General features: G+C 58.1%; 12 protein-coding genes across 12 annotated transcripts; 4 read left to right on the plus strand and 8 right to left on the minus strand.

The window, feature by feature from the left end:
- Positions 1-335: 335 nt before the first annotated feature.
- B0H64DRAFT_408233 (GPR1/FUN34/yaaH family-domain-containing protein) lies at positions 336-1,956 on the minus strand. The gene is made up of 3 exons (XM_062804621.1): positions 1,468-1,956; positions 970-1,392; positions 336-729 (listed from the first exon to the last, which is right to left on the minus strand). Exons 1-3 carry the CDS (start codon positions 1,830-1,832, stop codon positions 633-635), a joined length of 885 nt encoding a protein of 294 aa, XP_062655356.1. The 5' UTR covers positions 1,833-1,956; the 3' UTR covers positions 336-632.
- On the plus strand, positions 1,957-3,080 carry B0H64DRAFT_408235 (uncharacterized protein). The gene has a single exon (XM_062804622.1). The coding sequence runs from the start codon at positions 2,365-2,367 to the stop codon at positions 2,851-2,853; it is 489 nt and encodes a 162-aa protein (XP_062655357.1). The 5' UTR covers positions 1,957-2,364; the 3' UTR covers positions 2,854-3,080.
- Positions 3,081-3,409: 329 nt separating this feature from the next.
- On the minus strand, positions 3,410-4,678 carry B0H64DRAFT_408236 (uncharacterized protein). Its single transcript, XM_062804623.1, has one exon. It carries the CDS (start codon positions 4,359-4,361, stop codon positions 3,672-3,674), a length of 690 nt encoding a protein of 229 aa, XP_062655358.1. The 5' UTR covers positions 4,362-4,678; the 3' UTR covers positions 3,410-3,671.
- A 3,628-nt stretch (positions 4,679-8,306) lies between these two features.
- Positions 8,307-9,541, minus strand: B0H64DRAFT_408247 (ribosomal protein S5, N-terminal domain-containing protein). The gene is made up of 3 exons (XM_062804624.1): positions 9,121-9,541; positions 8,789-9,046; positions 8,307-8,727 (listed from the first exon to the last, which is right to left on the minus strand). Exons 1-3 carry the CDS (start codon positions 9,412-9,414, stop codon positions 8,464-8,466), a joined length of 816 nt encoding a protein of 271 aa, XP_062655359.1. The 5' UTR covers positions 9,415-9,541; the 3' UTR covers positions 8,307-8,463.
- Positions 9,542-10,110: 569 nt separating this feature from the next.
- On the minus strand, positions 10,111-10,825 carry B0H64DRAFT_408251 (ribosomal protein S30). The gene is made up of 4 exons (XM_062804625.1): positions 10,569-10,825; positions 10,449-10,474; positions 10,246-10,353; positions 10,111-10,185 (listed from the first exon to the last, which is right to left on the minus strand). The coding sequence occupies exons 1-4, from the start codon at positions 10,600-10,602 to the stop codon at positions 10,162-10,164; spliced, it is 192 nt and encodes a 63-aa protein (XP_062655360.1). The 5' UTR covers positions 10,603-10,825; the 3' UTR covers positions 10,111-10,161.
- Positions 10,826-10,931: 106 nt separating this feature from the next.
- B0H64DRAFT_408255 (membrane-associating domain-containing protein) lies at positions 10,932-12,118 on the minus strand. The gene is made up of 2 exons (XM_062804626.1): positions 11,611-12,118; positions 10,932-11,556 (listed from the first exon to the last, which is right to left on the minus strand). The coding sequence occupies exons 1-2, from the start codon at positions 11,684-11,686 to the stop codon at positions 11,177-11,179; spliced, it is 456 nt and encodes a 151-aa protein (XP_062655361.1). The 5' UTR covers positions 11,687-12,118; the 3' UTR covers positions 10,932-11,176.
- A 519-nt stretch (positions 12,119-12,637) lies between these two features.
- On the plus strand, positions 12,638-15,300 carry B0H64DRAFT_241725 (uncharacterized protein). The gene has a single exon (XM_062799847.1). It carries the CDS (start codon positions 13,074-13,076, stop codon positions 15,108-15,110), a length of 2,037 nt encoding a protein of 678 aa, XP_062655362.1. The 5' UTR covers positions 12,638-13,073; the 3' UTR covers positions 15,111-15,300.
- A 148-nt stretch (positions 15,301-15,448) lies between these two features.
- B0H64DRAFT_408260 (uncharacterized protein) lies at positions 15,449-18,442 on the plus strand. The gene is made up of 5 exons (XM_062804627.1): positions 15,449-15,625; positions 15,683-15,742; positions 15,810-15,892; positions 15,954-16,105; positions 16,158-18,442. Exons 1-5 carry the CDS (start codon positions 15,595-15,597, stop codon positions 18,373-18,375), a joined length of 2,544 nt encoding a protein of 847 aa, XP_062655363.1. The 5' UTR covers positions 15,449-15,594; the 3' UTR covers positions 18,376-18,442.
- Positions 18,443-18,738: 296 nt separating this feature from the next.
- Positions 18,739-19,647, minus strand: B0H64DRAFT_308992 (uncharacterized protein; the record flags this gene model as incomplete). Its single annotated transcript, XM_062800138.1, has 1 exon — positions 18,739-19,647. A coding segment is annotated over one exon (909 nt), but the record flags the coding sequence as incomplete, so codon positions are not given.
- A 621-nt stretch (positions 19,648-20,268) lies between these two features.
- B0H64DRAFT_408264 (uncharacterized protein) lies at positions 20,269-23,091 on the plus strand. The gene has a single exon (XM_062804628.1). The coding sequence runs from the start codon at positions 20,473-20,475 to the stop codon at positions 22,882-22,884; it is 2,412 nt and encodes an 803-aa protein (XP_062655365.1). The 5' UTR covers positions 20,269-20,472; the 3' UTR covers positions 22,885-23,091.
- A 699-nt stretch (positions 23,092-23,790) lies between these two features.
- On the minus strand, positions 23,791-26,050 carry B0H64DRAFT_408266 (X-domain of DnaJ-containing-domain-containing protein). Its single transcript, XM_062804629.1, has 3 exons — positions 25,584-26,050; positions 24,204-25,495; positions 23,791-24,075 (listed from the first exon to the last, which is right to left on the minus strand). Exons 1-3 carry the CDS (start codon positions 25,687-25,689, stop codon positions 23,842-23,844), a joined length of 1,632 nt encoding a protein of 543 aa, XP_062655366.1. The 5' UTR covers positions 25,690-26,050; the 3' UTR covers positions 23,791-23,841.
- B0H64DRAFT_241813 (uncharacterized protein) lies at positions 25,976-27,377 on the minus strand. The gene is made up of 2 exons (XM_062799849.1): positions 26,779-27,377; positions 25,976-26,712 (listed from the first exon to the last, which is right to left on the minus strand). The coding sequence occupies exons 1-2, from the start codon at positions 27,232-27,234 to the stop codon at positions 26,263-26,265; spliced, it is 906 nt and encodes a 301-aa protein (XP_062655367.1). The 5' UTR covers positions 27,235-27,377; the 3' UTR covers positions 25,976-26,262.
- Positions 27,378-27,904: the final 527 nt, after the last annotated feature.

Consider the following 27,904-nt stretch of genomic DNA (forward strand, 5'->3'; position numbering starts at 1 on the left):
CTGATGCTTGGAGCTTGGCCACACGTGCGCCAAGGGCGGAGTTGCTCTTCTGACGTCTGACGCAGCCCGCGGAGCCCACCTCCCCCGCAAGAGAAAAATAGAATTTGAGGCGCAAGGCGGAACTGCGAAAAAAGGAGGTGGTTGCTCTCCACCACTGGAACCAGGCCTCCACTGGCATGCGACGATCCATGCGACGGCAGTTGCGCGGCGCCTGGCCCTTCATCTCAGAAGCCGGGGAAGGCGTTGTTGCAGAGTGGAAACGTGGAGAGAAACACACCGAGGCAAGGGTCCAGAACTGAGATCCCAGCTCGATGTCACGGTCGATGGTCCACAGCGCGCGGGGGGAAACCACAAGCCCGTCTCTCTTTTGTTGGTATAATAAAATTACAGCGGATATCTCTCGCATTTGATCCACTCCACGATGCTGGTTTCCCAGATCCGCACCCCACAATTGCGCCGCGTCGAAAGAAGAGCGATACGGGGTATGCATGGACCATATGTCGCCTCCTTCACGGGGTACGCAGTTTGATGAGTGGTTGCGGATCCCGCTCACACAAAAAAAAACACACGCAATCCAAGCCAAAAATCAACGTCCCGAACAGTAAACCAAAAGCACACCGGTCTCAGGCCGTCTAAGCAGCAGTGCGGCTGGCCGTCTTGGCGAGCCTGGCCTCGCGACCCTTCTCGGACCACGGGAAGTGGAAGACGGGGATGAGGAAGAACGAGTTGCTGTTGAAAAGACCAATTGCGTCAGCCGATCGATCCAATGCTTCAGGTGCGGCTCAAAACAGGGCAAATGCTGGGCGTTTTCTTGGGTGACGGCAGTGGCGCGCCATGGCTGGCTGGGCTTGGCCCTTATGCAGGGATCGCCGGGAAGGCTTGATGAGACGGACCACAGCTCGTGCCGATGACGGTCTCCGTGAGGCGAGTAAAAAAAAAAAAGTAGGAAAAGAATCAGGAGCAACATACCTGCTGTCGGCAATACCAGCAAAGGCATTGTACCAAGCCAAAAACGCTGCAAGCATGCCAAAGCCGCCACCAGCCTGGGTGAGCCTCTTGGCGACGTCGGGGACGCCGTTGTCGATGGCGTAGTGGCCGCAGGCAAGCATGAGGAAGGCGAGGTCGAGGGTGAAGAAGAGCATGAAGAACATGACGGTCGAGCGCAGCGTGCACAGCAGCAGGATCGTGGTGAAGATGAACCAGCCCGTCAGGAAGAGACCGACTGCCGAGTCAGCCATGTTGGGGTCGATGGCCTCGGTCGCCTCGTTCCTGTACGGCCCACCGGGGCCCGTGATGTTCCAGTGGGGAGTCAACAAGATGGCGTAGGCGATCCAGAAACCGCCGTAGGATGAGAGCGCGGTAGCACCGAAGGTGTTGCCGACAGCCATTTCCCTGGACACGTTTGTTAGATAACGTCCGGCTAACGCGTGTCGATTTGCGCGTCTTTCTGGCGCGTCTTCGACTTACCACATGCCGGCTAGAAGCTGGACAAGACCGCCATAGCCAAAAGCGAGAGGGACGGCGACGTTGGGCGCAGAGATGTCACGCGCGTTCATGTTGATAGCCGAGAGCACGAAAGTCGTGAGGGCGAAAGCGCAGAGGCCGAGCGGCGCCGGGTTGGCGAACTTGCGCGCCTCGACCGACCGGTAGAGACCGGGCTGGAACTCACCACCGAAGGCGGGTAGCCGGGCCTGGTCGTCGGTGTGGATGTTGGCCATCGGGTTCCGGGGGTCGTAGCCGCGGTGCACCGGGTTGACGCCATTATGAGTCGCAGCACCCGTCGTTTGGCCGAGATCCTTCTCGGCCGCCGTCGTCTGCACTGTGTCGGCCATTGTGTTCCCGTACCGGATGAATTGGACCCTCGAAAAATATAATTAAATATTTAGCTCTGTTGTGCTTGATACCAAACCACGTGTATGTGCGGTAGGTAGGAGGAGAGTAGCCACGGGGTGGAAAGGAACCAAGGGGACAACACCGGAGCAGGACAGCGGGCGAGGGGTGACGACCTTCATATACGGAAGGGGAGCCCGACGATACACAACGGCCGGTTGGTGCTGGGGTTGCCGTGCAGAGAGGGCAACAACGATCGCTTGGGGATCGTCAAATCAGGCGGCACGCCATTGACAGGATGAGCGGGTCGAGGAGTCCAGGGTCTATCTCCCTACCCCTGTCCACCCAGCCCGTGTCAGTCTGGAGCGGTCTGTGATAGGGTCGAGGTGCATATTTCCGGACAGATGGATATTCGAAGGTTCGCAACCCCAGGGTCTGCCACGGCCGGGCGGGATATTGCAGCGGGGTTGATGTGCACCGTCGTGCCCTCCGAACCATCTCTGACAGCCACTTGGCGGTTCGGGACCTCGGGGGATGTACCGAATCCGTTGGTGCTCTGCGGCGCAGGCAGCTTCCCTGTACATGTTGTTCCGAATGGCCGTTTCGACTGGAGCCCGCGGGGACAAGCAGGGCAGGAGAGCCCTCGTTGTTCATCGGATGAGAATGCGGAACACTGGGGCAGCGTCAGGGACCAAGTTCTCGAAGGGCATGGAGGTGCCCTGTACTGCCGGCGTGCTGACAAAACGGGAGCTGTCCTTCCACGCTAACGCGAGGGAATCTCCGCCCCCGATCCCTCAGAGGTGGAGAAAACGCTTTGCCCCGACGCCTTCTCCAACCCTCTCCAGAAACCTGGGGTCTTCCGGTTCGGAGGGAAGGAACCTTTGGCCCCCAGAGACGCCGGCGATTCATGGTTGTTCGTGCCGTTTTTTTGCAGCCAGTTTTGACAAGGTGCGGGAGAGCAACGTGGAAACATCTTGCTCCGAACGAACTCTCCCTGGTCGTGGGTTTCCACAACCACCATGAGAAAAGAAATGGTCTCCGCAACCTTGATAGAGCCAAGAAAGAGCTCCAATTGCCTGTACTCTCCAGTTTGTGGAATCCCCAGATGACGCGAGAATTTGGGGTGATCGTCAAGCAATGTCTGGGGTAAACGCGAAAAGGGCCCCCGGCACCGGCTCAATGGAAACACGGGTATTGATGAAGCGCCATCCCCGTTTCCACCCCGTTTTGCTTGGACAGCCAGCCCACCACATGGGCGTTTCGAACGACGGGGGTTGTTGAACCTTTTCATCGGCCAGTTACCTGTTGCGAGGGCCCATCCGAACTGTGTGTCTCGGGAGCTATCCCGATTTGTCTAACGCAAGTTCCTCACGGGGGGTCTGCAAACCTTGGATGAATTGTGGTCGTTGTTCCACAAAGCTGCAGTGTGGAGGTAACATCCAGGTTTGGGTGGGTTACAAAGTAATTGCGGTCGGAGCTGTGCTTGTGGCATCGGGCGGAGACCCCTGACAGAGAATATCTCTATATCTTTTGGGGCACTGGCAGGGCTGGCGCGAACTGCCGTTCTTTCGTTTTTCTTGAGCGACGGTTTCGCGATCATGTTGAAGGACAACAACCGCATGTTTGACGTCTGTCATCGAACCTTCCAAGGCGCGCTAACGGGCTTGGTGCCAAGGCGGTAAGATCGGCATCATCGCCCAGAAGTTCATTGGGCGGCCGCCACGCTGCAGTTTCGCAGCAAGGCGTGGTGCCTCATGGTCGCCAAGCAGCACCAAGACAGCTTGCCAATTGCTTGCCATTGACTCCCGTCCTGACTGCCGGCTCGGCGTACGTCCGCCGCATCAAAAAGTTTTAAGACCCCGCCGGCCGCGGGCAACCGGAGCGGCGATCGTGCCGAGGCCAACAACAGAGCAACGACAGCAAAGATATACATATGAGGATTCGTGATGACGCTCATCGCTGGGCAGGTGACGATGAAATGGGGTTCGCTTCCCCGGATCGGGGCACACAACACCGAGTGCCGGGCGTCTTCGGTTCTGGACTGATGGTCCAGTGCGGGACCGGACCCGCAGAACAACCACAATGGCAGCGGAAAGGGGTTTGGGCCAACTTTGTCTGACCAGCGGGCCGTCGCACCTTCCTAATGAGGAGTCACCGTCCAGTTTTTCTTTTGAAGTTTCTGGGGGTGAGGTGGGAATGGCCGAACAAGAGCGATGATCACCGCCCATTTTTTCTGCTCGTTCAACCACCGGCCGTGACCAAACCAGAGAGGCCAAGCAAAGCTTAGTAATCGATTCGGTCTCACAAAAACTATGGGGAAAGGAAAGTGTTGGGAGACGAGACAATCTGCCTCGAAGTGAGAGCTCCAGTTGCCTTCTTTTCCTTCCTCGCTGGGGAAAATGCAAAGAAGGGACTTCGTGCGCGAAGCGCACTGTGCCCAACAAAATAATCAAGAAGTTGGAGAAAGATGGGGAAGCCCCGAATTTCGGTCCTCGGCGAACCAACAATTGCCAAAAGTTTCCTCGAGACATCTCCGCGGTTCCGGGGGTGCTGTTAGCAAAGCGGGAACTCTCCCTCCCCTGCAAGTCGGGTGGTATGCAATACGTAAAGCTGCATTATTACGAACCGGAGTGTGACGGTGGCCCGATCTCAGCTCCCCCACGACTGCGGGCAACGGTCTCTCGCTCCACATGAGGAAGCGTTGGGGGTCGTCCGGCGCTTGAGACTCCCTTGTCGCGCATGAATCACGAAGTCGGTACATCGCGACTTTCCCAAGAGAGAACTGTCATCTCATCGAGCAGGATGGGCTCTGCGTAGTGAGAGGATATTTGGGTACTTCGTACAATTGTCGGACCCCGTTCGCTGTTTAAACTTCCAACTCAGCAAACTCACTCACGGCTTTTGCGCTTCCATGCGAGGAAGACCACTGATTTCTTCCAATTCGCTTGGTTAAAGTCGGGCAATGACAAGGTGTGAGATTTCCATCCCAATGGGTAGGTTTTCCGCCGCGCTTTGCCCTCCCCAGCTTGTCACATTGGACGCGATGACACCCTCCAGTTTAACCAAGCCGAACCGCCATGCGACGTAATTTTGAAACTGCTTTTGGATGCTTCAAGGCGGCCGTTCTCTGGGACGGGCATGACGGGGAAGTCGGCTCAGCCGGGAGGTGGAAATGATCGAGCTGGAACCTTCTGCAAATGGCCGAATATGCGTCCTCAGGAGCATGGGTTGGTTCAGTTCCATGATGCCATGACACCACAACCAACGAAACACCAAAGACTGCCACCCTCCAACAGCATGCGACAGCAAATAACTTGATGTTGTCTCCTGCGCGATGGCCCATCCAACGAGACTGAACGAAGACATCTCGAAATTGGAACACTTGTCAGGTGTGGTTACATTCACCCACTTTTTGCGAACTGGCTCGACTGGACACTTGGGACTGGTAACTTGAACCTGCGACTTGGCCCGTCGATACACCCCCGTGACCCCTTCTTACTTTCATCGGTCTGACTGTTGATCATGAAGTCCCAGTCCCGCTCCCCCGATGGCTCCGGGTCGATCACCGACTGTCGCCATTCCCCAGCGCCAGGAGAGCATGACGTGGCTCATCCCAATAACTCATGCAGGACAACTGCCGCTATGCTAACAAAGCTTAGCAGTGGAAACGTCTGCCAAGGGGAATTACACATCTGACCGCAGCGGCAAAAACGTGCTTGGTTGGAACTGCTCCCAGCTTCGGAATGCCTGGTATTCTCACGCCCCTCCTCCATACTGATCAATATCGTGCCGTGGCTCGAGCATGGGTAAATAATCCCCGAAGTGCCTCCCAACGGCCTCCCACTCCTGCCAACGTAACAGCGACCTCATCGTCCGCGTGATTCGCTCGAGGGCTGGTAGTTCTGCGTTCACATCGCAAGCTGCGCGTTTCACAAACTGGGGAAGTTGGGCGCCGGCACAGAAGCATAATCGCAACACCCCCCAGGACTACTGAGCCCAAAACACCTCCCGCTCCATCGTAGTAGAGTGTGGTCGGGCGAAAGTCCCCGCAGATGAACACCATGTTTCTCAGCGAGGAGATCGCCTCGAAGCTGGATAGAAAAGCCATGAAGCCAGTAACGAAGAACAAAGCACCATGAACGTGTTCCAGAAGGACCGTCCGCCCAAGCTACACAGTAAGCAAGATCGGGGTTGTCAGCAAGCCAAGCACGATCTTGACAAGGCTTGGAAGCCTTTGCAGAAGCAGCCAAGTCCCTACGGTTGCTGGGCAGCGACGACGCCAAGGTTGTTGACCATTGAGCCCCTGAACTGCTTGTCTTGGCCTGGCTTCAACACCGGAGTCGAGGACATTTGAAGGTTGGGTTTTGCAGCCAGTGCATGGGACGGGGAGGCAAAACTACAACCACTCCGTACGGCGTGCGTCATCCCCTGGTCCTATAATCCCCTGTTGAGAAATCATCGCTGGAGATGTGACGCCGACAAAGCGGAAGTGCCAGTGTTGCTCCGCCGTGGCCAGCTCAGGGGCAATACCGGGTACGGCGACCGGATGGGGTCGTTGAGGCCGGGAGCTCCAGGCAGAAGTCGAGGATGTAGAGATTGCCACGTGCCCAGGTATAAAGGACTTCGGCGTGGAGGAACATATATATAGTTATTCCACAAGGTAGTAGAACACCATCGTCGTTGATGTCACGCGACCCTCCGGCAGTCGCTGCCGATCCTAGCAGCAGGCGGGCCGTCCCGGTGTCGTACTCCCTGCCTTGGTGCGTACCGTGGCAGGCGACGGCGGGCATGCCAGGGGACGGGACCCAATACCACGACAGTGGCATCGTGACTGAGACAGGAACCCGGCTCGGGGCCTCCGCGGAGATCTCAAGGAGAGGGGCGAAACATCCAACCATGGGGATAGCCATTACGTACATTGTTCAGCCCTACCCGGGACATCGAACAATTCCCGCAACTTGTTGCCAACCCGGCCGTGAGCACCCACCTGTGGATGCACGCGAGGGGCGAGGAGAGGCCTCGGAGGCTTCTCTCCATCCTCGCAACCCCATGGCACCAGGCATCATGAGATTCCTCCTTCCCATTCTTCCTACTGTGGCCTCAACATGAGCACGGATTCCCTCGCCCAGCTCCGCATCGCCACCACGAGCAAGAGAACAGTCGGGGAAATCTCGGCGAGTTCGGACCACGGACCGGGATGGCGCGGGCCGTCCTTCGTGAGACACGCGAGGCAGGCAGTGGTGTGACACTGGTCTTTTGAAGCTAGATGTCTCTTTAACCCTTGGATCACTCAATGGAAGGAGGGAGACTAGCAGCAACACCGACCTGCGTACTTAGACGTGCTAGGGTCGAGCCTAGGAGTTGGGCAATAAGGACCAAATAACTACAGAGCCGCGAGCACAAACCATATAACGGAACAGGCTACGAGGGGCAATAAGCTTCGACGGAGACCAACCATGGACAAAAGAGCAACCTCCCGAACGCGGAGGTCTCGATATCTGATACGCCAACTGTGCCTCTATCCCCTCCCAACCCAGGGATCCGGAACCACACAAAGATCATCGACTACGTCCAGCCTCCGATAACTACTCGACCTGGCTTGAATACGAGACCAAAGAGAAAGCTCGATGGCTGGGGTATGGTGAAAGGGAACCCCGGAGTAACTGTGTACTTATAACGATTAACTAACTACAAGCAAGCTCGAAACGAGGAGATACCCGCGAACGCACACACACACACACACACACACACACAAGCGCTACCAAACGAGGATACCTAGCCCCTCAAGTCGGCGATAGAGGGAGAACGTGGTGAGCCGCAGCAACATGGCGGTCTGAACTACCAACGATCGAGGGCCTCGAGAGAGTGGTAGGTACCGAAGGGGATAGGCCATCCATGTGTCTGCGCTTACTTAATGGTAGGAGTGTCCTAAAGTTAGACGGGAGAGGGCGGGCAACGTATAACGTGTACCGGTATTGTAACTGGGTTCTCCCTGCTCACGCGGGCTGAGAAAAAACTGAAGGGGCACGAGAGGAAGACAATTACGGTGCCGTTACACGTGGGTGCAGACATGGTCAACCTGTGAGTGGCCTGGGGTTAGTGAAGGAGTGACTGGGGCATATAGCGACTGGAATGGTGGGATAGTCCTCTCGCGTGTGTAGCTTTGGGCGGCGAGGCTCGGAGAACCCTTTCAACAGCACGAACACACTGCTTTCTCTAACATTCGGGACCTCAAGATCGACCAGCGTTTGTGGGCAGTCCGAGACAGCAACAAGGGGAAGGTTATTTGACAGATGGCGCCGTCGAGACAAAATCTCGAATGGCGATCTGAAAGCAAACATGCCCACTCGCGTCAGAATAGCAAAGGCTCAAGTGGAGACAGGAAGGGCGCGGAGATTGGGCTTTTGTTTCATAGGGCCCAAGCAGGACCCGAGCAGTGTCAGGCAAGAGTCTCACACGAAGCAGAGGCACCAGGAAGCGTCGTTGGTAAATCGTAAAATTGATTTAGGCCGATCGCGTTAAATTTTCGATAGCCTCATCCTATGCCATTGCCGGAGCCCATGCAAAGTCAAAACCCACAGACGCCCCGAAGCACATTTCCCCGCTGACCGAGCATCACCCTCGTCCAGCACTCTACTGAGCGTACCGCTTGCCGTCCCGGAGGGTGTCGGCAAACTCCTCCAGAGGGCTCCTGATGAGCTTGGTCTCCTTCCACAAGTTGGGCGTAAGGAAGCCGTATGTGTGGGAGACGGCCGCGAAGGTCGCCTTGAGGGTGTTCTCGAGAGTCTTGGTCGAACCGGACGACGAGGTGTAGGCATCCTCAACACCGGCAAGCTGGAGGAGACGCTTCACAGCGGGAGAAGCGACGAGAGAGGTACCGCGGGGAGCAGGGATAAGCTGAGAAAGACCCAATTAGCACTCATGGAGCCAAGAACCTCATACATCCTGGGACACTTACGCGGACAGTGACGGAACCGCACTTGCCGCTCTCCTTGGTGGGGAGAGAGTGGGGGAGACCGAGGTTGGCGCCCCAGTAACCACGCCTCACGGGGATGACGCTGAGCTTAGCGATGATGATAGCGGCGCGGATGGCAGTCGCGACTTCCTTGGAGGTCTTGATACCGAGACCGACGTGGCCCTCGGAGTCGCCAATGATGACGATGGCCTTGAACCGGGTGCGCTGACCGGCACGGGTCTGCTTCTGGACGGGCTTGATCTGTTTCGGGTAAAAATCGTACGTTAGAAATCTGCTGCATGCGAATCGGTCGACCAGTGTATCGTCGTGCGCACCTTCATGACCTCATCCTTGAGCTTGGGCAGGAAGAAGTCGACAATCTGGTACTCCTTGATAGGGAGCGAGTGCAGGTAGATCTCCTCCATGCTCTTGATCTTGCCGGCCTTGACGAGACGGCCGAGCTTGGTGACGGGCTGCCACTCCTTCTCCTCGTTCTTGCCGCCCCGACGCCCACCACGGCGACCACCACGGCCACGGCCACGGTCACCACCGCGACCACGGTCGCCACCACGATCACCGCCGCGAGAAGCAAAGCCGCCGCCGCGGGCACCAGTTCCCCGATCAGCCATTTTTGCGATTGTCGATGTCGTTGAACGGAAATCGGTTTGTCGTCGTGGGACTCGGTCGAGCACTTGATCGGTTCGACGTTTTGAGAGTGGGGGAAGCTTTTTGCTAGGAAATTCTCGTGTGCCAAGCACCAACCCTAAAAGTTTTGTGGAGCCTTGAATTCCAGGCTGCAATTTGCTGAGCTCGATTGCTTGTGGGGCAAATGGCCGGCAGGACCCACTAAGCTGAGCAAACTCACCGGTACACCGAGGTGAGGGAGGGGAATCACGAAGCCCAGCATACCGGGGACGGCCATACCGTGTAGATCAACTGTTTACTCGTGAGCTGGCTGCGACCCTAGAAATTTGGACGGCTCAGAACAAATGGTCGAACTTTTCGAATCGCTAACCGAGGTTATATGCACAGCAACGCCCGAAGAACCTGCATCCCGCTCTAACGAAGTCGGTAAGTAGCCAGCACAATCAACACCTGACATTTGCACAAGATAGACCATAAATCACGTCAACTTGGTATCCAGCAATAGCTCGCCCAACAAGCATGATATCATCCCGCGACCTGAACGCCTACTCGCCCGAAAATACAGGCCGGAAAGAACCGCCAGACCATGCGACCTAACCACGGCTTTCCATCTCCCCACACCAGACAGCCGGCCGAGTCCAAACGCCGTTGGGCAATTCACCATATCCCCCCAACCCCCCCAACCTCATAACCACCCCCCTATCCCCTTCATCCCCATCTCCTCTCCTCATCTAAGCAGTCGGGTTCGCGTTCATCTACACCGCACCAGTCAGCCCAGCACATCCCCCCATCAACCCGCCACCACATCCTCTTACCTTGCGCTTCCCACCGACGGTAACAGCCACGTTGACGAAGCGGCGAGTGTAGATCTCGCGCTTGTGGGCGCGGCCCTTGGGCGTCTTGGACTTCTCCTGGGTCTCGACCTAGAGATGGGGGGACGATGATGTGTTAGCGGCGGCGTGATGATTCGGGGGGCCATGGTTCGGGATGCGTCGGCGTGGGGTGGGTGGTGCCGTACCTTGGGGGTCTGCGACTTGACCTTGCCTGCGCGCTCTTGTCAGCAATCTCGTTCTCGTCAAACCGGGGGGGGATTGTGGCGGCGGATGCGCCGGGGATTTGGGGGTTTGGGGCTGGTTACCGGCACGGGCAAGGGAACCGTGAACTTTGCCCATTTTGAGTATGCGGTTTCGTAGTTTGCGAACGGGTCGGGGTTTGTTGCGCGATAGAAGCGATGTAGCGTTGAGGTTCGAGAGCGTTGATTGTCGATTGCTGGTGGAAGCGCGAGAGGTGGGCCTTGTTGGTCGGTTTTGTAATCCGTGTCTTGCGCCTTCGCCTTACACAGTAATTACACCGTAAGTCGGATATTGGCACTGTACCCTCACCGATGACTCGACACCGAGCCGCCACTTACACCCGGCTTTCAGGGTTATGTATGGGAGGGTTATCTGTGATCGTTTCCACAGCAGAACATGAGTCCAGTTTCCAGCATCAAAACCATAGGTATCTGTAAGTCTCGGTAATAATTGATAAAAGCTTCTTGAAACAGTATTAAAGCCATCGCCATTATGAAAGGGTATCTCAGAGTCATTACGTGTGTCGCCAGTCTTTCGATCTTCCACAATAACCGCTTCCTTCTTGCCTCCCCCGCCTTCCTTCAAATTACCCAAGGTCATCCTGCAATACTGCGCCTCCCAAATACCCTGCATTTCCCGTCCTTCAATCCAACGGCCCCCTATATCTACCACACTATACGACAACGGAAGGCTTGGGCTGAGCGGTGGATTGTCCTCGGCCGCGCAAGAACGCCATGGTATCGACGAAAACGAGGAAGGCGAAAAGGACCCAGAGGAAAAAGCCGAACGCGATCGCGGCCTGGGCAGAGCCGCAGTACGTGTTGCCCTCGCATCTCGGGGTGCCAAAGTGTGCGGCAAGGCCGACGGAGCCGCCGAACCAGAAGATCATGGTGATCCATTCGAGGGCCAGCGCCACGACGCCGTGGAAGATGCGGGGAAAGTAGATCGGCGTAACGAAGAGGTAGGCGAGCACCAGCAGGGACCAGATCGAGTTGAATAGCATGAAGGACACGACGGCTGGCAAGAAATAATAGTAGTACTTGGGGGTCACGACTAGAGCATGGTTAGGGTTGAGAGGGTTGACGATGGAGGTTGGTGTGAACATACCATAGGCTGTTAGGCCTAACTCAATCACGGCGAAGAGAGCCGCGACTCCATGGGCAATAGGCACAAAGCGTTCCATTTTGATGGTTGGCGGGTTTATTTAATCCAAGCTTTTCTTTGTTGGGCGCCAAGTTGGTGATGTAGAGTGTGGTGTGTCGAGTCCAAAGTGAATGGGAAAGAAAAAGGCCTAAGATAAGAGCAGTTCTACCAGTCTGTCCAAGCTTTATAAACCGGATATGTCTCGGTTGCTCGTCGTCAGTCTTGGGGGCGCATTGCTTGCTAGGCGCGAAGCCAAGGGTGGGGGATGACGTGGTGCCAGCAACGAAGTGCCGGCCTCGGGCCACCAGCCACGATTTGAGTGGGACACGAACTCGTCCGAGGAGCTCGATGCTGGGCTTGGATGGAAAAGCTTGCAAACCAGGGGAATATCCCACTTGCTACTATGTCCGTGTCCGAAGGGTACGGGATGAAAAGACGAACGGATCTGACGTCATTCGATCATGCCGCCACTACCGTGGTGGGGTCATGCAGCTGCGAGCGACGAAGATAAAGCCACACGACCCTGCCAAGCTCTCAGGTTCAGCCGATTTTTAAAACTCGAGGTACATTGTACCTAGTACCTAGGTAACACAGAGAGCATCTAAATCCATTCCCTAGCGTGAACATGATGGGACGATTTGATTTAGACAGCGGTGAACTGCCGTCGGTTGGGTACGGTTAAGAACAGCCGTGAGTGCCTTGTACCACGTCGCCCGTCCAATCACCAAAGTATTATTTGGGACATTGAGGGGCGTGTCTCACCTTCGGTGCCTTCTCGACCCGTGCCGAGTCGTTGAGGCCATGCCTGATCCGCAAAACAACGACACGCAATTCGGTTGTGCCTGGCTCAACTGGTGGATTGTTTTCGACTGGGATCCTCCGGAAATAGCAGAACGGCAGCCGGGTGCTTGGCTTCAAGTTCCCTTTTCGGAAGCTTGCGATATCGTGCTGAAGCCTAAACGCAACCAAATTAGCCTGTTCCTTTGGGAAGGCGGGCGGATAGCGCCCTGACCTCTGTCGATGTCAACAGTTGTGCAACCTCGCAACGGTATTTCGCGAGAGGAAGGCAATCAATATGTGCCGTTCGTTGCTATCAAGGACATGGTTCCAGTTGAGGTTTCGTACGACTGTGTTTTGGGGATCCAAGCCGTGATCTGTTGATAGAGTTGGTATACGATGTCGTCCAACTACAGCCCCCATTGTTTTCAACCTCCACTTTCTTCTTAATAATGTCAGATCCTCAGATTCGGTCCGAAGGACCCCGAAGGATGAATTTAACTTTACCATGAAAGGCAGGAAGGGATGCGGAGGACCTTGGCGGCCATCCGTTGCGTGGCTCGTTAAAACGCAGCTCTACCCGGCTCTATTTCCGTCCGGACCTGTCCTCCTCCTCTTCGTCAACAGCAACGACAGCAACAACAGCGGCAATGGGCAAGATTCCGGAGTTAGCAAGTTACCCACGACAGCCGGCGCGTGGAAAACCACGCGGCTGGCTCATGACGGGAGCCGCTCTTTCGGCGTTGGTCCTGCTCGCCACCTTCCCTCAGCTGACCCCAGCCCAGAGCCTCAACTCGGCTTCCAGCGCAGTCAAACGTTTCGTCCTTAACAGCAGAGAGTCGGGAGACAAGGACTCTCCGTACGGCAAATTCCCGCTGGCCGATGACCCATTCCACTTCTTGCCTTGCACCCCAGCCACTCTGCCACCACCATTGGAGGACAGCAACGCCGAGCAAACCTGGGCTTCTCGGTTCGACCCCAATCCTGCCCACTGGAGCTGGGGTCCCGCCCAAGAGCGAGAGAATGGCACCGCGGGAGGGGACCCATATGCCGGGCGTGGGATCTTCCTGTGCGGTTACCTGGAAGTCCCGCTGGATTACACCAACGAGACAGAGAGTCGAATCGTTCGCCTTGCCGTGACCAAATTCCAGGTCTCGGGTCTGGCACGCGTGGGCGAGCCGGCCACCTCGTCGGCCGGCAAGAAGACGGAGAGGACGATCGTCATCGAACCCGGCGGACCCGGCGGAAGCGGGACCTCTTACGCGTGGACCGCGGCCCCGAACGTCACGGCCCGGTTCAGCGACAGCAAGTTCGATGTCCTGGGCTGGGACCCGCGCGGAGTGAACGCCTCGCTCCCCGCTGTCGCCTGTTTTCCCCAGGACGCTACCCGGGACCGTTGGAGCCTCCTCACGGCGGTTCACTATGCGGTATCCGGTTCTCCTAGGGGCCAGCTCGAGACCGTTGACGCTTTTAACGCCGCCATGATGCGCTCCTGCTGGGAACAGCTCGGCGATATTCCCCGCTTCCTCGGCACCGGGATGGTGGCCCGGGACCTGGAGCAGATCCGGATAGCGCTCGGAGAGGACGAGTTGACGGGGTATCTGGTCAGCTACGGCACGGGCATCGGGCAGACGTATGCCTCGATGTTTCCGGACAGTGTCGGCCGTTTGATCCTCGACGGCACCGAGTATGTCCGAGATCATCGCCTGCGGGGTGGGTTCGGGTGGACTGCGCTGGACAATACCACGGACGCCTGGCACGACGGGTTCCTGGGCGAGTGCGTCAATGCCGGGCCCGAGTACTGCGCGCTTGCGAAGCCGAAGGAGGGCAAACCCGTCACCCTGCCGACCCTTGAAGCGCGCATGGACGCTCTGATGGCGTCCCTCGCTGACCGCCCGATCCCGGCATACCTCCCGACCACTGGGCCTTCGCTGGTGACATACTCTTCCATGGTCAACAGCATTTACGGGGCGCTGTATAACGCTCAAAGCTGGCCTGCGATGGCCCAGGTTTTGTACGAGCTGGAGGACGGCAACGCGACGCTCGCGGTAGCGGCCGTCGAGAGTGGGTGGTGGTTTTACGACCCGGCGACGGCATGTTCGCCCACCCCCGTCCAGCCCTCAGACCAGGAGCTGGGCTACCTCGTCATCTGCGCGGACGCGTACGACGCCCCCGGCCCCGACGACCTGGACTGGTGGCTGTCGCTGTGGGGGAACATGACGGCGCAGTCCTGGGTGGCGGGCAACTCGCGGTTCTACGTCACGCTCCCCTGCCGCCACTTCTCGCAGTACTGGCCCGAGCCGGTCGGCGTGTACCGCGGCGACCTGAACCACACGCTCAGCAACCCGGTGCTGCTCATCGCCGAGACGTACGACCCGGCCACCCCGCTCCGCAACGGCCGCCGGCTGCTGCAGGAGATGGGCGAGAACGCGCGGCTGATCGCCCACCACGGTTATGGCCACTCGTCGAGGGATACCTCTAGCTGTACCGATGGGATTGCAAAGGCGTACATGCTTAACGGCACTTTGCCTGAGGAGCAGGAAACTGCTTGCTATGCCGATGAGAAGCCGTATTTGTATGGTGTCAAGCAGGATGCGGGCACCCTGGCACGGAGAGGGATTGAGGATCCTCTCGGAGCCTGGAAGGAGCATCTGGCAGAGCTATCCTTTATGGACCCGAGGCTGTGATGAGCGCCGCGTGGTTACTATTGCATCGATGTTGGTCGCTGGCGTAGGCCGAATCTGTGTTAAATGGCAGAGGTTTGAAATCGTACCCCGAGGTTTTGTACAGAAATGTATCGGGGAACTGGTTTAAAACAACTTTAAACTCCTCATTTATGAACGAGTGCAAGAGCTTGATTTACGTACTGTGTAAAGCCAGGTGCCGTCTGAGAGCAATGATGAAATCATGAACCCCTGACGAGAATTTGGTACGTTACGGTAACCGCTGTTGTAACTTACGAAACCCCCCTTGAATTGATTGGGCACGTGTTGTCGCGCCCATGACGTGTTTGAACGGCCGATCGAAGTTCGCGAACTCCCGCACTTTCTCCACATCGCGCCTGGATATCGCCACCATACACAGCATGCGCACGTCCTCGAGGCATTCCACACCACGGTTGCTTCGGCTCATCTAAGTCTTTCCACGGTAGATTCGTCCAAGACAGGAGCTATGTGGGTGCTTGACAGTGATTTGTTCGAGGGTGCGTTGGACCTTTCCAAGAGCTACTGTGCGCGAAGGCGGCAATTGACGAGAATAGGCCGGTCACTTTGGTTGCGCCCTGGGAAAACCTATCTGTTTGGTCGCACAGTCGCCGAAGGCATGTTTCATCCCGTTTGGCCGCTACGGAACGCTCGGAGGACCCAATTCTGACCTCCAATATTTAGCGGGGCAACTGGCCATCTCGGACAAAACCATCTCGAGAAAACACATTACGATTCATGTCGACAATGTACCCGAGGGGGGTGGTGTATGTTGCGCGATAGTATATGCCTGCATCGTGCGATGGCCGCTAACGTGGTCCTCTCCAGCGTAACCTCCGCTCGCGATCCACCGTCACGATTGAAGACCTCGATTCGAAAAAGGGGACACTCCTGAACGGCGTCCAGATCCGAGGACAAAAACAAACATTATCCGAAGATGTAAACGAGGTGAAATTGGGAATGTGCTCAAAGCTTCTCCGGTGAGATATTCGTGCCCAGTCACGACGCCCCTGGCTGACTTCTGGTTTGAAGCATAGGATGGAACCCGGTCGTCCTCAGCTTCTCCTTCACGGCAAAGGAGCTACGCGCGGACCCCTGGACAAGACTCCGCGACAGTCTGGAGCAGCTCGACATAAAATACTCCGCCGACTACGGGATTGACACCACCTACGTTGTCTCCAAGAAGCGCAACACCTCAAAAGGGCTGCAGGCGCTACTAAACGGCAAATACATCGTTGCCGATAGCTTCATCAACGCGATTGTCGACGCAGCCACCGTTCCAGAAGGTGCAGAAGAGGGCACGCCTAGTGCTTTGGAAGAGGATGTTGAAACCGCCTGGCCGAACGCCATCGACCATTTGCCCCCGCGCGGCGAGGAACCCGTAGAACGGCCGTCCGAATCATACTCCCCCGACGAACGGCGCCAAGAAGTGTTTGATGGATACACGTTTGTCTTTTACGAACCAAAGCAGTACGAGAACCTGTTCCCCGCCATTACTGCTGGGAAAGGCAAAGCTTTGCTCAAGGAGGTCATCCCTGGGAAAACGGACATTGACGACTTCATCCGATATGTCAAGGGCGTTGCCGGCGAAAAGGGGTTGGGGTCTTTTGAGGATGGCAGTGAGGGCAGGGGCGTGGTTGTTGTTCGATATACGCCGAAGACGGAAGACTATGAATGGTTCACCCAGTTCTTGACTTCTGTCGCTCAACGGCTAGATCATCGACCCATCGACCAGCGTGAGTTTCTCGAGGCCATCCTTGCTTGCGATGCCTCCATGCTCCGCCGTCCCCTGGAAGAAGCTAGCCAACCGGCGCCCGCGGGATCAGGGGTACAAGAGCATAATGGTGATGTGGAAGATCGCATGGAGGTTGACCAGCCTGCGGATCAGCCGCAATCTTCCGAGGAAGCCGCCGTGGAACAGGACCCCGCCCCGCGAAAAGCACGGGGTCGGCGGGCTGGCCGGAGTCGCTTCAAAGGTTTCGATTTTGACGATGCGGAGGAGCCTGTGGAAGAGACTCCTCCGGTGGAACTCCCCGGGCCGCCACAAGCGGCCGCCGCATCTCAAGATAGCCTGTTTGTCTCTCAACACCAGGAGGCCAGTCTCCCTGTGGAGGAAGAGCCTCCCGCTACCCGGGCCACTCGACAAACACGGCGTAAGCGTGCGCTATCACCACTCCCGGAGCACGACGTCAGTGCGTTGATGGATGAGATTGCCCCGACAGCAGCGGCAGCCAAACGCCGACGCATCGAGTCCGGGCAAGCTGCCGTTCCTCTGTCCCCCGAGCCCGAACCGACCCCGAAGCCAGACGAGGACGTTGAGATGATTCCAGAGTCACCAGAGGAAAAGCCAAAGAAGGGTCAGACCGCAAGGGGCAGGGGCAAGAAGATTAAGGAGGAAGACGGCATCCTCGAACTCGCGCGGCGGCAACGAGAGGAGGCCGAGGCTCTAGCAGCTGCTAAACGCAAGGACCTTGAGGAGCTGCCCGACGACGGGATCGATTACGCAGCGATCCGGTCGTTGCACATCATCGAAGAGTGCGAGGTCCGCTTCCCCGAGGCCGGCACGAGCGGGCGCACTCGAGACCAGGACATTGTTGACGGCCGGTGGGACCCGCGGTGGAACGGACGCAAGAATTTCAAGCGGTTCCGCAAGCAGGGCGAGGCCGGTGGGCGCCAGGCGCCGCGCATCATCATCTCGCTGGAGGAAGTCAAACCCAAGGAGTACGGCATCGGCGACGATTACTGGCTGGAGGACGAGGAGGGCGGGCGGCGCAGGAAGGATAGCCAGCGCGAGTCGCAGACCCAGACCCAGACCCAGCAGCCGCCGCCGTCGCACGGCCAGTCTGATAGCCTGGCCAAGGGCAAGGAAAAGGAGGTGGTGAAGCCGAGGCCTGCTGTGCGGCGGACCGTCGTGGCCATCGACAGCAGCGACGAGGAGGAGCCTAGCGAGCTCAGTGTGGTGGTACCGCCGCCGGAGGAGAGTTTTGTGCCGGAGTCGGAACCGTCTAGGAGCCGGGCGGCCAAGGCGGCGGAGAAGGCGAACTCGCAGCGTGGCCGGTCGCAGACACAAACGCAGACGCAGTCCCAGAGCCAGGTGGCGTCGTCGTCGTCCAACAAACGGTCTGCGCCGGCGGACTCGAATAAGGATCGGGCAGCTAAGAAGCCGCGGAGGGGGTTCAAGCCGCCGAGCGATGATGATAGCGATGACAGTGACGATGAGCTCAAGTTCCGGTTTGGGAGGCGGAGGTAGTGCTGGTGAGGAGGATGCTTTTGCTTTCCACCTGCGATTGCTCAGAGATTGTGCAGTTAATATAAGAATGATGACATGAAATTTGTACATTGCTCCTCTGAGCCGCCTCTATCGGGTATCTTGTAGATCCAAGTCTAGTGTACAACCCAGCGAGGGAATCTATCTAGACACGGTCGTCATACACACATGGACAGAGACACAAACATCTCTAGCCAACCTCCCATCCACCGCCCACCCGTTCCTCGTCAATTAATCCATCGCCTCCATATCCCCCGCCCCACCCTTTCCCCCCTCCACCTCCTCCTCCTCAGCCACATAAATCCCCACCAAACACGCCGCCAACATGCCCTCATAGTTCACCCACGGATGGATCTCCCCAAATAACCTGGTCCCATCCCGCGCCGCCGCCCGCAGCAGCTCGGGCTCGCCGCCCGGGTGGAACGGCAGGTACGGCGTCATGTTGTACACGCGCCCGCCCAGCACCGTCCACGCGTCCTTGCCGCGCCGGCCCGTCATGCGCTTGAGCATGGAGGGGGTCACGCGCAGGTAAGGGGAACCCGCCGGCAGCCCGCGCAGGTCGGCCGACGGGTCCCCCGACAGCCGCGCCCAGTCCAGCGGGGAGTGGCCGGGCGTGAGGATCACGGCGCGCGAGGGCTTGTCGGGCTTGCTGTTGTGTGTGGGGGGCGGCGCGAGGGTGGAACAGCCTGGTCCTCGCGCTGGGACGGGGAGGGGGCGGCCGCGTGGCGGGGCGAGGGAGGAGGAAGTGGTGCTGGTGAGGCCGGAGGAGGGGGGGCGGAGGGTTGGGGGGCGTGGGGGAGGGGGCATTAGGGTTGAGGCGGATGCTGGCGCTCGGGCGGGTGGGTTCAGGCCGTTCGGTCGGGAGGTTGTGGGGGCTGGCTCCGGCGCGGAGAGGGCGAGCGCCGGGACGGGGGTTGTGAGGGTGGTTGCGGAGGCTTTGGGGGTCGTCTGTTCGTCATCGGAGGAGCGGCGGCTTGTGTCGGGTTCGGGAGCCGTGTGCTGGATCACCGGCGGGGGAGGAATGGTGGTCCGGGCCACCGCGGCCTTTCCGTTGGCACCGTTGGTGGCATGGCTTGGTTCGTCGCTCGCGATCGTATCGGCGTCCGGAGGGGTGTCGGTTGACTTGGTCTCGGGAGGCGCCGGCTCTATCGGGGGTGGTGACGGACCCCCGAAGAGGGACGAAAACCAGGCTGGTCTCCGCATGCAGAACAGCACGACTGATGCAAGGATGAGTGAGATGCCCAATAACGCCATCTCGGGCGCGATCGGGAGATGTCGATTGTTGGATGTTGCACGTTATCCGTGGTTGGATCAGGGCATGGAACCCACGCGCGGGGAGTGGATCAGCGGGGCGCCAGAGGAACAACCACTCGGCTGTGCAGGAATAGTCCACCTGACCGGAAGAGGGCGGTTTCTCTTCTTGTTTCCGCCAAGAAATGGTAGGTTTTCAGTCAAATTTCGGTCTGAATAGGAGGCTGCGAACACGACCGGCGCGTCGCGTTTGTTTCGTTTGAGGAGATTGCGATTCTCGAATATCAATGTTGAATATTGACCAGGCGGGGCGGCATAAAGTTATTCACGGCTCGGGAAGCAAGGAACAGCACCGGGGAGCCCCGGCTGGATGGACAGTTGGCTGGCCAGGTGCGGTGGACTCTCCCCGGGCATGGTGGGGTCGTCAGTTGGCGCATGAGGTAAACAATCAATTCGGATGAACCATGAATGGCGGGAATGAGCCGATAGTTTGTTTCGCCCTTGTTGACTCTGGTCTGGACCCGGGGAGCCGGGTTCATTTGCCCAGGAATTGGGCTCTCATAGGTAGCTCGGACGAAACGGTGAAATGCTCTCTCTTATCGAAGCTGCATCAAACATCTATTTTATCCACCTTACCTATCTATGACCGAGTGTTCGAGTAAAAAGAGCGGTAAACCCCATTGTATCCGCTCTGTTGGAATTGTTGTGGGTGTTATCGGCCAGTCACAGTTGCGGTGGCGGCCCGAAACGGAATCACAGGGTGCGGCCTAAACAACTCGCACCTCTCTGGTGGAATTCCCCAATTCCCCAGATTGATCTCCCGACAGAATGTCACCGCCATCTTCGGCAACCCTCAAACCAGGTGCAACGAAACGCTCCGCACCTTACCAAACTGCTGCCGCAACGGGCAATCCTACTCTATCACCGCCGAACACCCTCAGGAAGAAACCATCTGCGGGGATTTTAACCACGAGCACCACTGCCGCGGGCAAAAGAACGGCCCGGATCACAACAACAGCAACCGCTTGCCCACCACCCGCCACTGCTACCGCTACCGCGACCGCGACCGGAAACACGCGACTCGGGTCCCGCCATCCTCTGCGAGCTCGAAACGAAAATGCCACGCCGGCGGTACGGATTGTGAAACCAGGAACCGGCACACCAAAACCACTCCCGACCACGGTCAGGATGCCACCATCTGAGCGGCCATCCGTCGCGGGCCATCGGCAGCCCACGGTTGGACGCGCCGTAAACAAACCGCCCTTGACCCCGAAAATTGCGACACGAGCAGCCGCCCCCCAACAACAGGCCCCAACACTTACGACACCGCTCAAACGGCGCTCCACCGCCGAATCAACCCTGAATGTTAATGGCAACAACCCCCGTGACCGAGATGAATTAACATCCCCCGTTTCCGCTTTTCTCGGCAACAACGTCACTCCACGATCCGGTGCAAGACAGAGTCGCGTCGACAGTGCTAGCAGCACCCCAAATGGCACGCCAAACCCGGATCGACAAGATCCCTTGGAGACACGGGCGGGCCTGGGCGTTTCAGGGGCAGAGGACGCGCACAGGAGACCGGTGGTGACGTTCAGTCCCGCTTCCGAAGTTGGCGGTGGGACACGACAAGATCGAGACTCGAAGTTCTTTTACGCCTCCGATGCCCCAAAACCGGCGCCGCAGACGACAGCTGTGAAGCCGTCTGCTCCTCAGCAGCAAAAGTCTACGACCTTCTTCTACGCAAACGGGAATACCTTACCGGAACGGCAGGCTGGCGTTCCCAGACCGTTCTCCCCGCCGGTGACGTCTCCCACACCCCAAGACAGCTTGGCGAGCAAGTTCATTTATGCCAACGGGAAGCCTGGGCTACAACCTCCAGCGAAAATCGGACCGGCGATAAGGAAGTCGCCAGGTTCCACTGTCTCGACGGCAACTAGGGTACCGAGCGGCGGGCGGGGGAACGTTCCGAGGGCTCTATCCCCTATTAAATCGCCACAACAGACCGTACCGAAGACTGGAAACTCGGGCATTATCTCTCCCCGATCACCCGTCGCGGCAGTGAGCCCTCAGATCAGCACTCAGCTCAGCCAAGGAAGAGTGAATCTCGATCGCCCATCACGGCCGAAGTCGCATAGTTACTCAAAAAGTGCTACTAGCATCGAGCTGCCCAGCACTGCAAAGCGTGCCTCCATCCACAACCCCCTTCCGTCTCTTCCGTCCTCTAGGAGCACGTCTCCTCTACTCTCACCGAACCCTGAGCCGGCGTTGCCAAGCACTTCAACCGCGAGCGGGTTTGCGTCGCTGCTCCAGGCGGCAGAAGATTTCGCCGAGGCAGAGGAGGATCAACCCGAGTCCCTCAACAGCCCGACAAAGTCGCCGCAGGATGGCCAACCGACAGAGCTCGTTGCCAACGCACGGCGGGAGCGTAAGGTGCAGGACCTCCAGATCACAAACGCCAGCCTCGAGGCCATCAACCGCACACTGGAGCGACAATTGAGGAAACAGACGGCCGAGCTGCGGAGCTACCAGCGGCTGTCCAGATCAGGGCGGTTGAGCATGGGCTCCATGGGGAGTCGAATCCCCTCGGACTCGACCGTAGAAGGAGGCGGCCTAGCGAGAGCCGGTATAAATCTGGACGACCTGAGCGAGGAAGCGAGCGAGATTGAGGCCGAGGATGCCGAGTTGGACAAGCCCGATGAGCTAGAGGAAGAAGAGGAAGAGGACGACATGTCGGGTTCGGAGGCCGAGGGGGAGATGAGCCCGGGTGCGACCGAGCTGCGTCACGAGAAGCGGCGGAGAGACGAGCGGCGCCTTGAAGTGGACCTGTCCAAGCACCAGCAGCTGATTGTGGACAGCCAGAAAATCAACCAAAGCCTCAAGCGGTGTCTCGGATGGACGGAGGAGTTGATCAAAGAGGGCAAGCGCGCGCTTGAATACCAGGTCCGGGCTAGCGATGTCGAGCTGGGGGGAAGAGTCCTCGCCCCGGAAGAGGTGGAGCGTCGGGAGCGGAGCGACGAGGAAGCCGAGGACCACATCCTGGGCGAAGACACGATTTACGCGATAGACTCACTGGACGAAGAGTCCCGGGTGGACGAAGAGTCCCTCGTAGATGAAGAGTCCCTTGTGGGCGACCACGCAACAACCACATGGAGCAAAGACCCGCAGGATAGGGATAGCGGGATCGAAATGCCCAGGGATGGCGGGGAAGAAGGGAGAAGAGAGACACCGAGCAGCCGATAAACTGGCTGACTACCCACGCACGCGCGATGGCGTCACTCACCACTCACGGAACATTTCCTTCGTCATGTCATTTTCCTTAATCTCTCAAGTCCGGCGCTGGCATTGGGAACAGGCAGGAGTAGGGGGTGGCGTTGTTGCTTTCTACCTTGCATTGCGCGGAAACAAACATACGACGGGGCCGGGACACATGCGCAATCCTTCTCGGGGGGGCTATCTGAGGTTCACCCGCGTCGACACTTGCATCATCTTCTTGCCGGATACAGCTACCTACCTGCCCACTGCCTCTCGAAATGGCTCGGTCAGGTCAGGCTGTAGCACACACACTTGTCTACTTTTCTCTACCGGGACCTGCCCGCCCAGCCAGCAGCTTTCTCTTTTTGTCGGACTATATTGTACCACGAGATACCCAGGCATAAAAGATAGGACCCCGGGCACAGGCACAGGAGCCTCTGCCCGTAGCGGAAGCCGCGTTTTTGGTTTAGGATCGATTGCATCCCGGTATTTGGGCTTTTCATAATACTATTACTTTGATACCCCGGCAGTGGATTTCGAGATAGCGAGAGGTGATTTTGTGGTGATTCTGTAAACGCTACCTACCTACCTGCGGAGTGCCCTTTGTACCCATGAGAAGGGCACTCCCCATGCTGTAACCTGCTGCCCCCAATAACAAAACGCCAGACGCTAAAGAATCAGACTCTATGTCTCATTAGGAGAGAGGTATATGTAAGCAGCCGTGTGAGCATGAGAGGTTTTTGCGGCCGCAGCAGCCCGGTCCGGTGTATCTAACGTCGCGGAAGCAACATCCCCCCGTCTTCACCATCTCCCCTTCCAATCTAACCCCCACCCCACTGCCACCATCACCATCACCATGACCATCACCAATAACAACAAGGTATCAATCACCCCCCAACCCTCCATCCACACATTTCCATCTTGCCCCCCTCCCCCCTTTTCAACCTATGATGAAGACCCCTTCGGCACATTAGGCACGTCGCCCGCGGCGGCCGCCGCCGCGTCCTGCCAGGCCTTGTCGCCGGGGCTGGGGCCGGGGCCGGCAGCGTCCTTCTTGCCGCTGTCGTCCTTCTTGTCCTTGCCCTTCTTCTTAGACTCCTTCTCCTTCTTCATGGCGGCCTCGGCGACGAGCTGCTCGAAGGCCATGTAATCGCCCTCTTCTTCGGGGCTGCGCTTGGCCTGTTTTTTTGGAGAGTTAGTTGCGTGAGGGTGTGGGATGGGGGTGGGAGGAGTGATTTTGGGGGTGGGGGGGGGGGGGGAAGGGTTGGGAGTTGGGGGAAGGGTTGGGAGTTGGGGGATTTGCTTACGTTCGCGCAGATCTGGCCGACTAGGACGAGTCCCTCGGCGCGCTCGAGGCGTTTGCCTAGCGGGACCTTCTTGTCGTTGAGGACGGCGTCGCACACGTCGCGCAGGACGCTCTGGATCTCGAACCTGCTCCCGCGCCAGGCGGCGGTCAGGATCTTGCCGGTGACGCGGCGCTCGTACTCGGACTTCTTCTCGTCGGTCCAGTCGTCGCCGCCCTGCTCCTCGAGGCGGGCCATCTCCTCCATGGTCTGCTGGGCGTCGATGGCGCTGCTGATGGTGTTCCACGTGTCCTTGACCAGCGTGCCCTTGTCCTTCATGCGGCTGAGGAAGCCGCCCATGCCGAAGAACTTCTGGCTGCGCAGCAGCGCCGTCGCCTTGCTGACGTAGGTGGCCCCGATCGCGTGCAGGATGTCGATGCCGAACGACTCCATCTTGAGCTCCTCCACCTCGAGCCGCGTCTTCTCCTGGAACGCCGCCGTCACGTCCTTGCCCCTGTCCGTCTCCGTCCACACCGACAGCCGGTCCAGCAGCTTCTGCGCCAGCATGTCGACGCGCTCCTGCCGGATCCTGGCGCGCTCTTTCTCGTAGGCTGCCAGTTTCTCCCTTTGCTCCTTGGACATGCCTGATTTGGACTTCTTGTCCTTGCGCTTCCCGTCGTGCGACGCCGAGTCATCGCCCGCGGCGTCGTCGGACGGCCGGTCCATGATGGCGGGTCGGATGGGGATCTGGGTGCGACCGCCGAGCGGCGTTGTCGCCCTGGAACTGGGGCCCGGAGAGGCCTCTTTGCTGTAAGGGGGTGGGGCGTCGTTCTGCTCGGCCATCTTCTCGTCGTCGACCACGACGGTCGGTATGGGTTTCTTCTTCTCGCTCGATGACTCAGCGGCGTAGCCGGCCTCGGTAGCCTTCATGCTCTCCCGCTTCGCCTTTTCTGTGTCGGGGAACTCGTCGTCTTCGGATGATTGGCCCGCTGTTTCTTGTGTCCCTCCGGCTGCCGCGGCGGCTGCTGCTGCGGCGGCCGCCTCTTGCTCTTCCTCTTCGGCAGCGGTCATGGTAATGTCCATGGTGGCGGTCAGGTCCTTCATGAGGCTGATCTCGCCGATCCAATTCATAAACGCCTCGCCGCCGAAGATACTTGTGAAGAATTCGGCCGGGTCGACGAAGCCCTCGGAGGGGCGAGCCGACTCCTTGCCAAACTTGTCGTAGGCTTTTCGCAGGTCATCGTTGGATAGCACTTGATAGGCTTCGCCGATTTCCTGGAACTTGGCGTGGGCGGTGGGATCATTCGGGTTCTTGTCTGAGACGGAGGGGCCGGTCAGTTTTGGAGTCGGAGAGGGAGGGGAGCCGGTGGGCAGCGACGGCGAGAAGGACGCGCGCCCACTTACCGGGGTGGTGTATAATGGCGAGCTTGCGGTAGGCCTTCTTGATATCGAGCTCGGTGGCCGTCGGCTGGACGCCCAGGATGTCGTAGTATGCTGTATCGACTACCATGGCGGCTAAGGAATATGACGCGCCCGAGAGGTGTCGGTGGTGGTTAAATCTCCACGGGGTAAGTGTCTGCGGCGTCGGGTTCGCCTAAAATGCGCTGGGTTCCAAGTGCGGTAAACTGGTGTGTTTTCCCGCAGAGAGGGGCTGCGAAGTGGTTGCGAGGTGGTTGCGAAATGGCTGTTTGCTCGAGAAGAGAGTCACAGCAAGTAAGCAGATTGCGTAGATGTCAACAAAAGCCACTCGTCCTGTTTGACTACCAAATAAGTATTATTATTGCGCCGAGAGACTGACGAAAGTGGGTGCAAAAGCCAGGCAGGAACCAAGCCAAATTACGTATCTCAGCCACGGAAAACTCCGGTCTGTGGTGGTGGGCTGTGGTGGGCGAGTCGTCAGTGGGGGTGTCAGCGGGGTCGCTTCATGCCGAAGTCCGTCTTTGTTTCCGAGACCTGTCAACCACGAATACAGGTATGTCCATACTGGATGGAGCGTGGCTCGATGTCAACGCGATTGATTAACATCTGATCGGACATACACGGAACATTATAGCCTCGTTGTTGAGTCTTGGATTCATCTTATCTACTGGATCCCTGCAGCCTTCATTCGCTCAAAGCACCTTCGGTAAGCCTCATGGACCTCGGGGAGCTCGTAACCATATTCCTTCAGCTTTGATACCAGCTTGGTAGTATCCAGCTTGCAGTTGCTGCGGCCGGCCTTGATGACTTTGGCCTGCTGCTCGAGACTAAAGTTCTTCCACGTATACGACGGGCGCACGATATCGCGGAACAAGGCGAGCACCTCGTTGTGCGAGATTGCCCCAGGGTTCGTGAAGTTGTAGACTCCCACCTCGCCGTTCTCAGCCAGTAGGATTGACGCCGGGAGCAAATCCGTCAAGATCGTGTTGCTGTTTGGAATGTCCACCACGTGCTCGTACTTGGAGATCTTGGTCACGAAATTCCGCGGGTGCAGGTCGTCCGAGACCGGCATGCGCAATCGCAGAATCAGGCAGTTGTTGTAATGCTTGATGATCTACCCAGCGCCCGAACAGTCGCCTGTTAGTATGATCACCCCAGAGCGTGGCCGGGGAACGGTTACCTCTTCAACATGCGCCTTGGTCATGGAATAGAAACTGCCGGCAAAGTTGGCTGGGTCGGTCTCGAGGAAGCCCGGCCCGTCCCAAGGATGCGTCTCGTCGTACTGGTAGATGCACCCGGTGGCGAAGACGGTACAGTGGATGCCCTGAAGGAGACAGCAGTCGGCCAGATTCAGCGTGCCGATGACGTTGGATCTGATGGTGGCCTCCCTGTTGTCCTCGCACCAGTCGACGTTGGGGCGCCCAGTGCAGCCCGCTGCGTTAAGGACGTGGGTTGGCCGGATACGGTCGAGTTCCTGAATGACGGCCTCGCGGTTTTCCATCCGAACGGTCGTCGCATGTGCTTCCTTGCCCTGCTTCTCTAGTAGGGTCTTGAGATGTCCCGCAACCCAACCATCACCACCCCAAATTAGGAAGCGGTGCCGCTGGGTCCCGTTTGCCCCGTTCGGTGCCGCCATATTCCAACGTGAAGGATTGATGTTCTGGCTTCTTTTTCGAATCTGGGACACTGTGATCTTGGCTTGGCCAGTGATCTTGGCTTGGCCAGTGGTATCCGCCACAGTTAAGAATAAGATGGGTCTTTGATGAAGATCGTTTGCAAACGATGGAACCCGCGAGCAACAACAGAGAGAACGGCAAACCCCACCGAAATCATGGCGAGAAAACGGCTTGAATAACCGAAATATGTGACTTGGGCGCGTCAAGGTGGCGCCCGTTTGTCAAATGACACCCATCACAGTCGGGGCTACCGTGGTAATAAGAAGGCCGAGCAGATTGGCCATGCTCCATGCCATACGAGCCCAGACATCACACTGGGGAGCCGAGCATGAAACGGCCAGCCAGCTGTCGTTTGATGAATGCAACGGCGCTGGCCAGTTCCGTCGTTCCCAGATCGGGATACTGTGGTACGTTGGTGGGGATCAATCGCGGGGTACGATGCAATGCAGCTTGGGGAGCTGTTCGTCAGTGTCGAAATGCATGTCTCACCCGCGAGTCGCCTCGTGGCCAACCCGTACCTCACGGATAATTTTCCTGCTCTTGACCTGATCTCAGACTTTGAGTTGAATCTACGCCAGATTCGAATGCGGCCGCAAAAATTGTCTCTTTTGTCACGCGCCATCAATCCTC

Source organism: Chaetomium fimeti, assembly GCF_033439085.1.
Source record: "Chaetomium fimeti strain CBS 168.71 chromosome Unknown B0H64scaffold_8, whole genome shotgun sequence".
In the NCBI taxonomy this organism is placed as follows: Eukaryota; Fungi; Ascomycota; class Sordariomycetes; order Sordariales; family Chaetomiaceae; genus Chaetomium; species Chaetomium fimeti.

Excerpts from the sequence above, each read along its gene's own strand:
- B0H64DRAFT_241813 (XM_062799849.1), bottom strand. The coding sequence starts at position 27,234 with ATGGCGGCACCGAACGGGGCAAACGGGACCCAGCGGCACCGCTTCCTA. Across the intron at positions 26,713-26,778 it reads CCAAGGCGCATGTTGAAGAG|ATCATCAAGCATTACAACAA; the intron begins GTAACCGTTCCC and ends GGCGCTGGGTAG.
- B0H64DRAFT_408236 (XM_062804623.1), bottom strand. The coding sequence starts at position 4,361 with ATGTCTCGAGGAAACTTTTGGCAATTGTTGGTTCGCCGAGGACCGAAA.
- B0H64DRAFT_408247 (XM_062804624.1), bottom strand. The coding sequence starts at position 9,414 with ATGGCTGATCGGGGAACTGGTGCCCGCGGCGGCGGCTTTGCTTCTCGC. Across the intron at positions 9,047-9,120 it reads TCAAGGATGAGGTCATGAAG|ATCAAGCCCGTCCAGAAGCA; the intron begins GTGCGCACGACG and ends TACCCGAAACAG. Across the intron at positions 8,728-8,788 it reads GCGGTTCCGTCACTGTCCGC|CTTATCCCTGCTCCCCGCGG; the intron begins GTAAGTGTCCCA and ends GGTCTTTCTCAG.
- B0H64DRAFT_408266 (XM_062804629.1), bottom strand. The coding sequence starts at position 25,689 with ATGGTAGTCGATACAGCATACTACGACATCCTGGGCGTCCAGCCGACG. Across the intron at positions 25,496-25,583 it reads CGCCATTATACACCACCCCG|ACAAGAACCCGAATGATCCC; the intron begins GTAAGTGGGCGC and ends CCTCCGTCTCAG. Across the intron at positions 24,076-24,203 it reads TCGGCCAGATCTGCGCGAAC|GCCAAGCGCAGCCCCGAAGA; the intron begins GTAAGCAAATCC and ends CCAAAAAAACAG.
- B0H64DRAFT_408235 (XM_062804622.1), top strand. The coding sequence starts at position 2,365 with ATGTACCGAATCCGTTGGTGCTCTGCGGCGCAGGCAGCTTCCCTGTAC.
- B0H64DRAFT_408251 (XM_062804625.1), bottom strand. The coding sequence starts at position 10,602 with ATGGGCAAAGTTCACGGTTCCCTTGCCCGTGCCG. Across the intron at positions 10,475-10,568 it reads CGGTTCCCTTGCCCGTGCCG|GCAAGGTCAAGTCGCAGACC; the intron begins GTAACCAGCCCC and ends AAGAGCGCGCAG. Across the intron at positions 10,354-10,448 it reads TCAAGTCGCAGACCCCCAAG|GTCGAGACCCAGGAGAAGTC; the intron begins GTACGGCACCAC and ends CCCCATCTCTAG.
- B0H64DRAFT_408233 (XM_062804621.1), bottom strand. The coding sequence starts at position 1,832 with ATGGCCGACACAGTGCAGACGACGGCGGCCGAGAAGGATCTCGGCCAA. Across the intron at positions 1,393-1,467 it reads CAGCTTCTAGCCGGCATGTG|GGAAATGGCTGTCGGCAACA; the intron begins GTAAGTCGAAGA and ends AAACGTGTCCAG. Across the intron at positions 730-969 it reads GCTGGTATTGCCGACAGCAG|CAACTCGTTCTTCCTCATCC; the intron begins GTATGTTGCTCC and ends TCTTTTCAACAG.
- B0H64DRAFT_408260 (XM_062804627.1), top strand. The coding sequence starts at position 15,595 with ATGTGGGTGCTTGACAGTGATTTGTTCGAGG. Across the intron at positions 15,743-15,809 it reads TGGTCGCACAGTCGCCGAAG|CGGGGCAACTGGCCATCTCG; the intron begins GCATGTTTCATC and ends TCCAATATTTAG. Across the intron at positions 15,893-15,953 it reads ATGTACCCGAGGGGGGTGGT|CGTAACCTCCGCTCGCGATC; the intron begins GTATGTTGCGCG and ends GGTCCTCTCCAG.
- B0H64DRAFT_241725 (XM_062799847.1), top strand. The coding sequence starts at position 13,074 with ATGGGCAAGATTCCGGAGTTAGCAAGTTACCCACGACAGCCGGCGCGT.
- B0H64DRAFT_408255 (XM_062804626.1), bottom strand. The coding sequence starts at position 11,686 with ATGGAACGCTTTGTGCCTATTGCCCATGGAGTCGCGGCTCTCTTCGCC. Across the intron at positions 11,557-11,610 it reads GTTAGGCCTAACAGCCTATG|TCGTGACCCCCAAGTACTAC; the intron begins GTATGTTCACAC and ends ACCATGCTCTAG.
- B0H64DRAFT_408264 (XM_062804628.1), top strand. The coding sequence starts at position 20,473 with ATGTCACCGCCATCTTCGGCAACCCTCAAACCAGGTGCAACGAAACGC.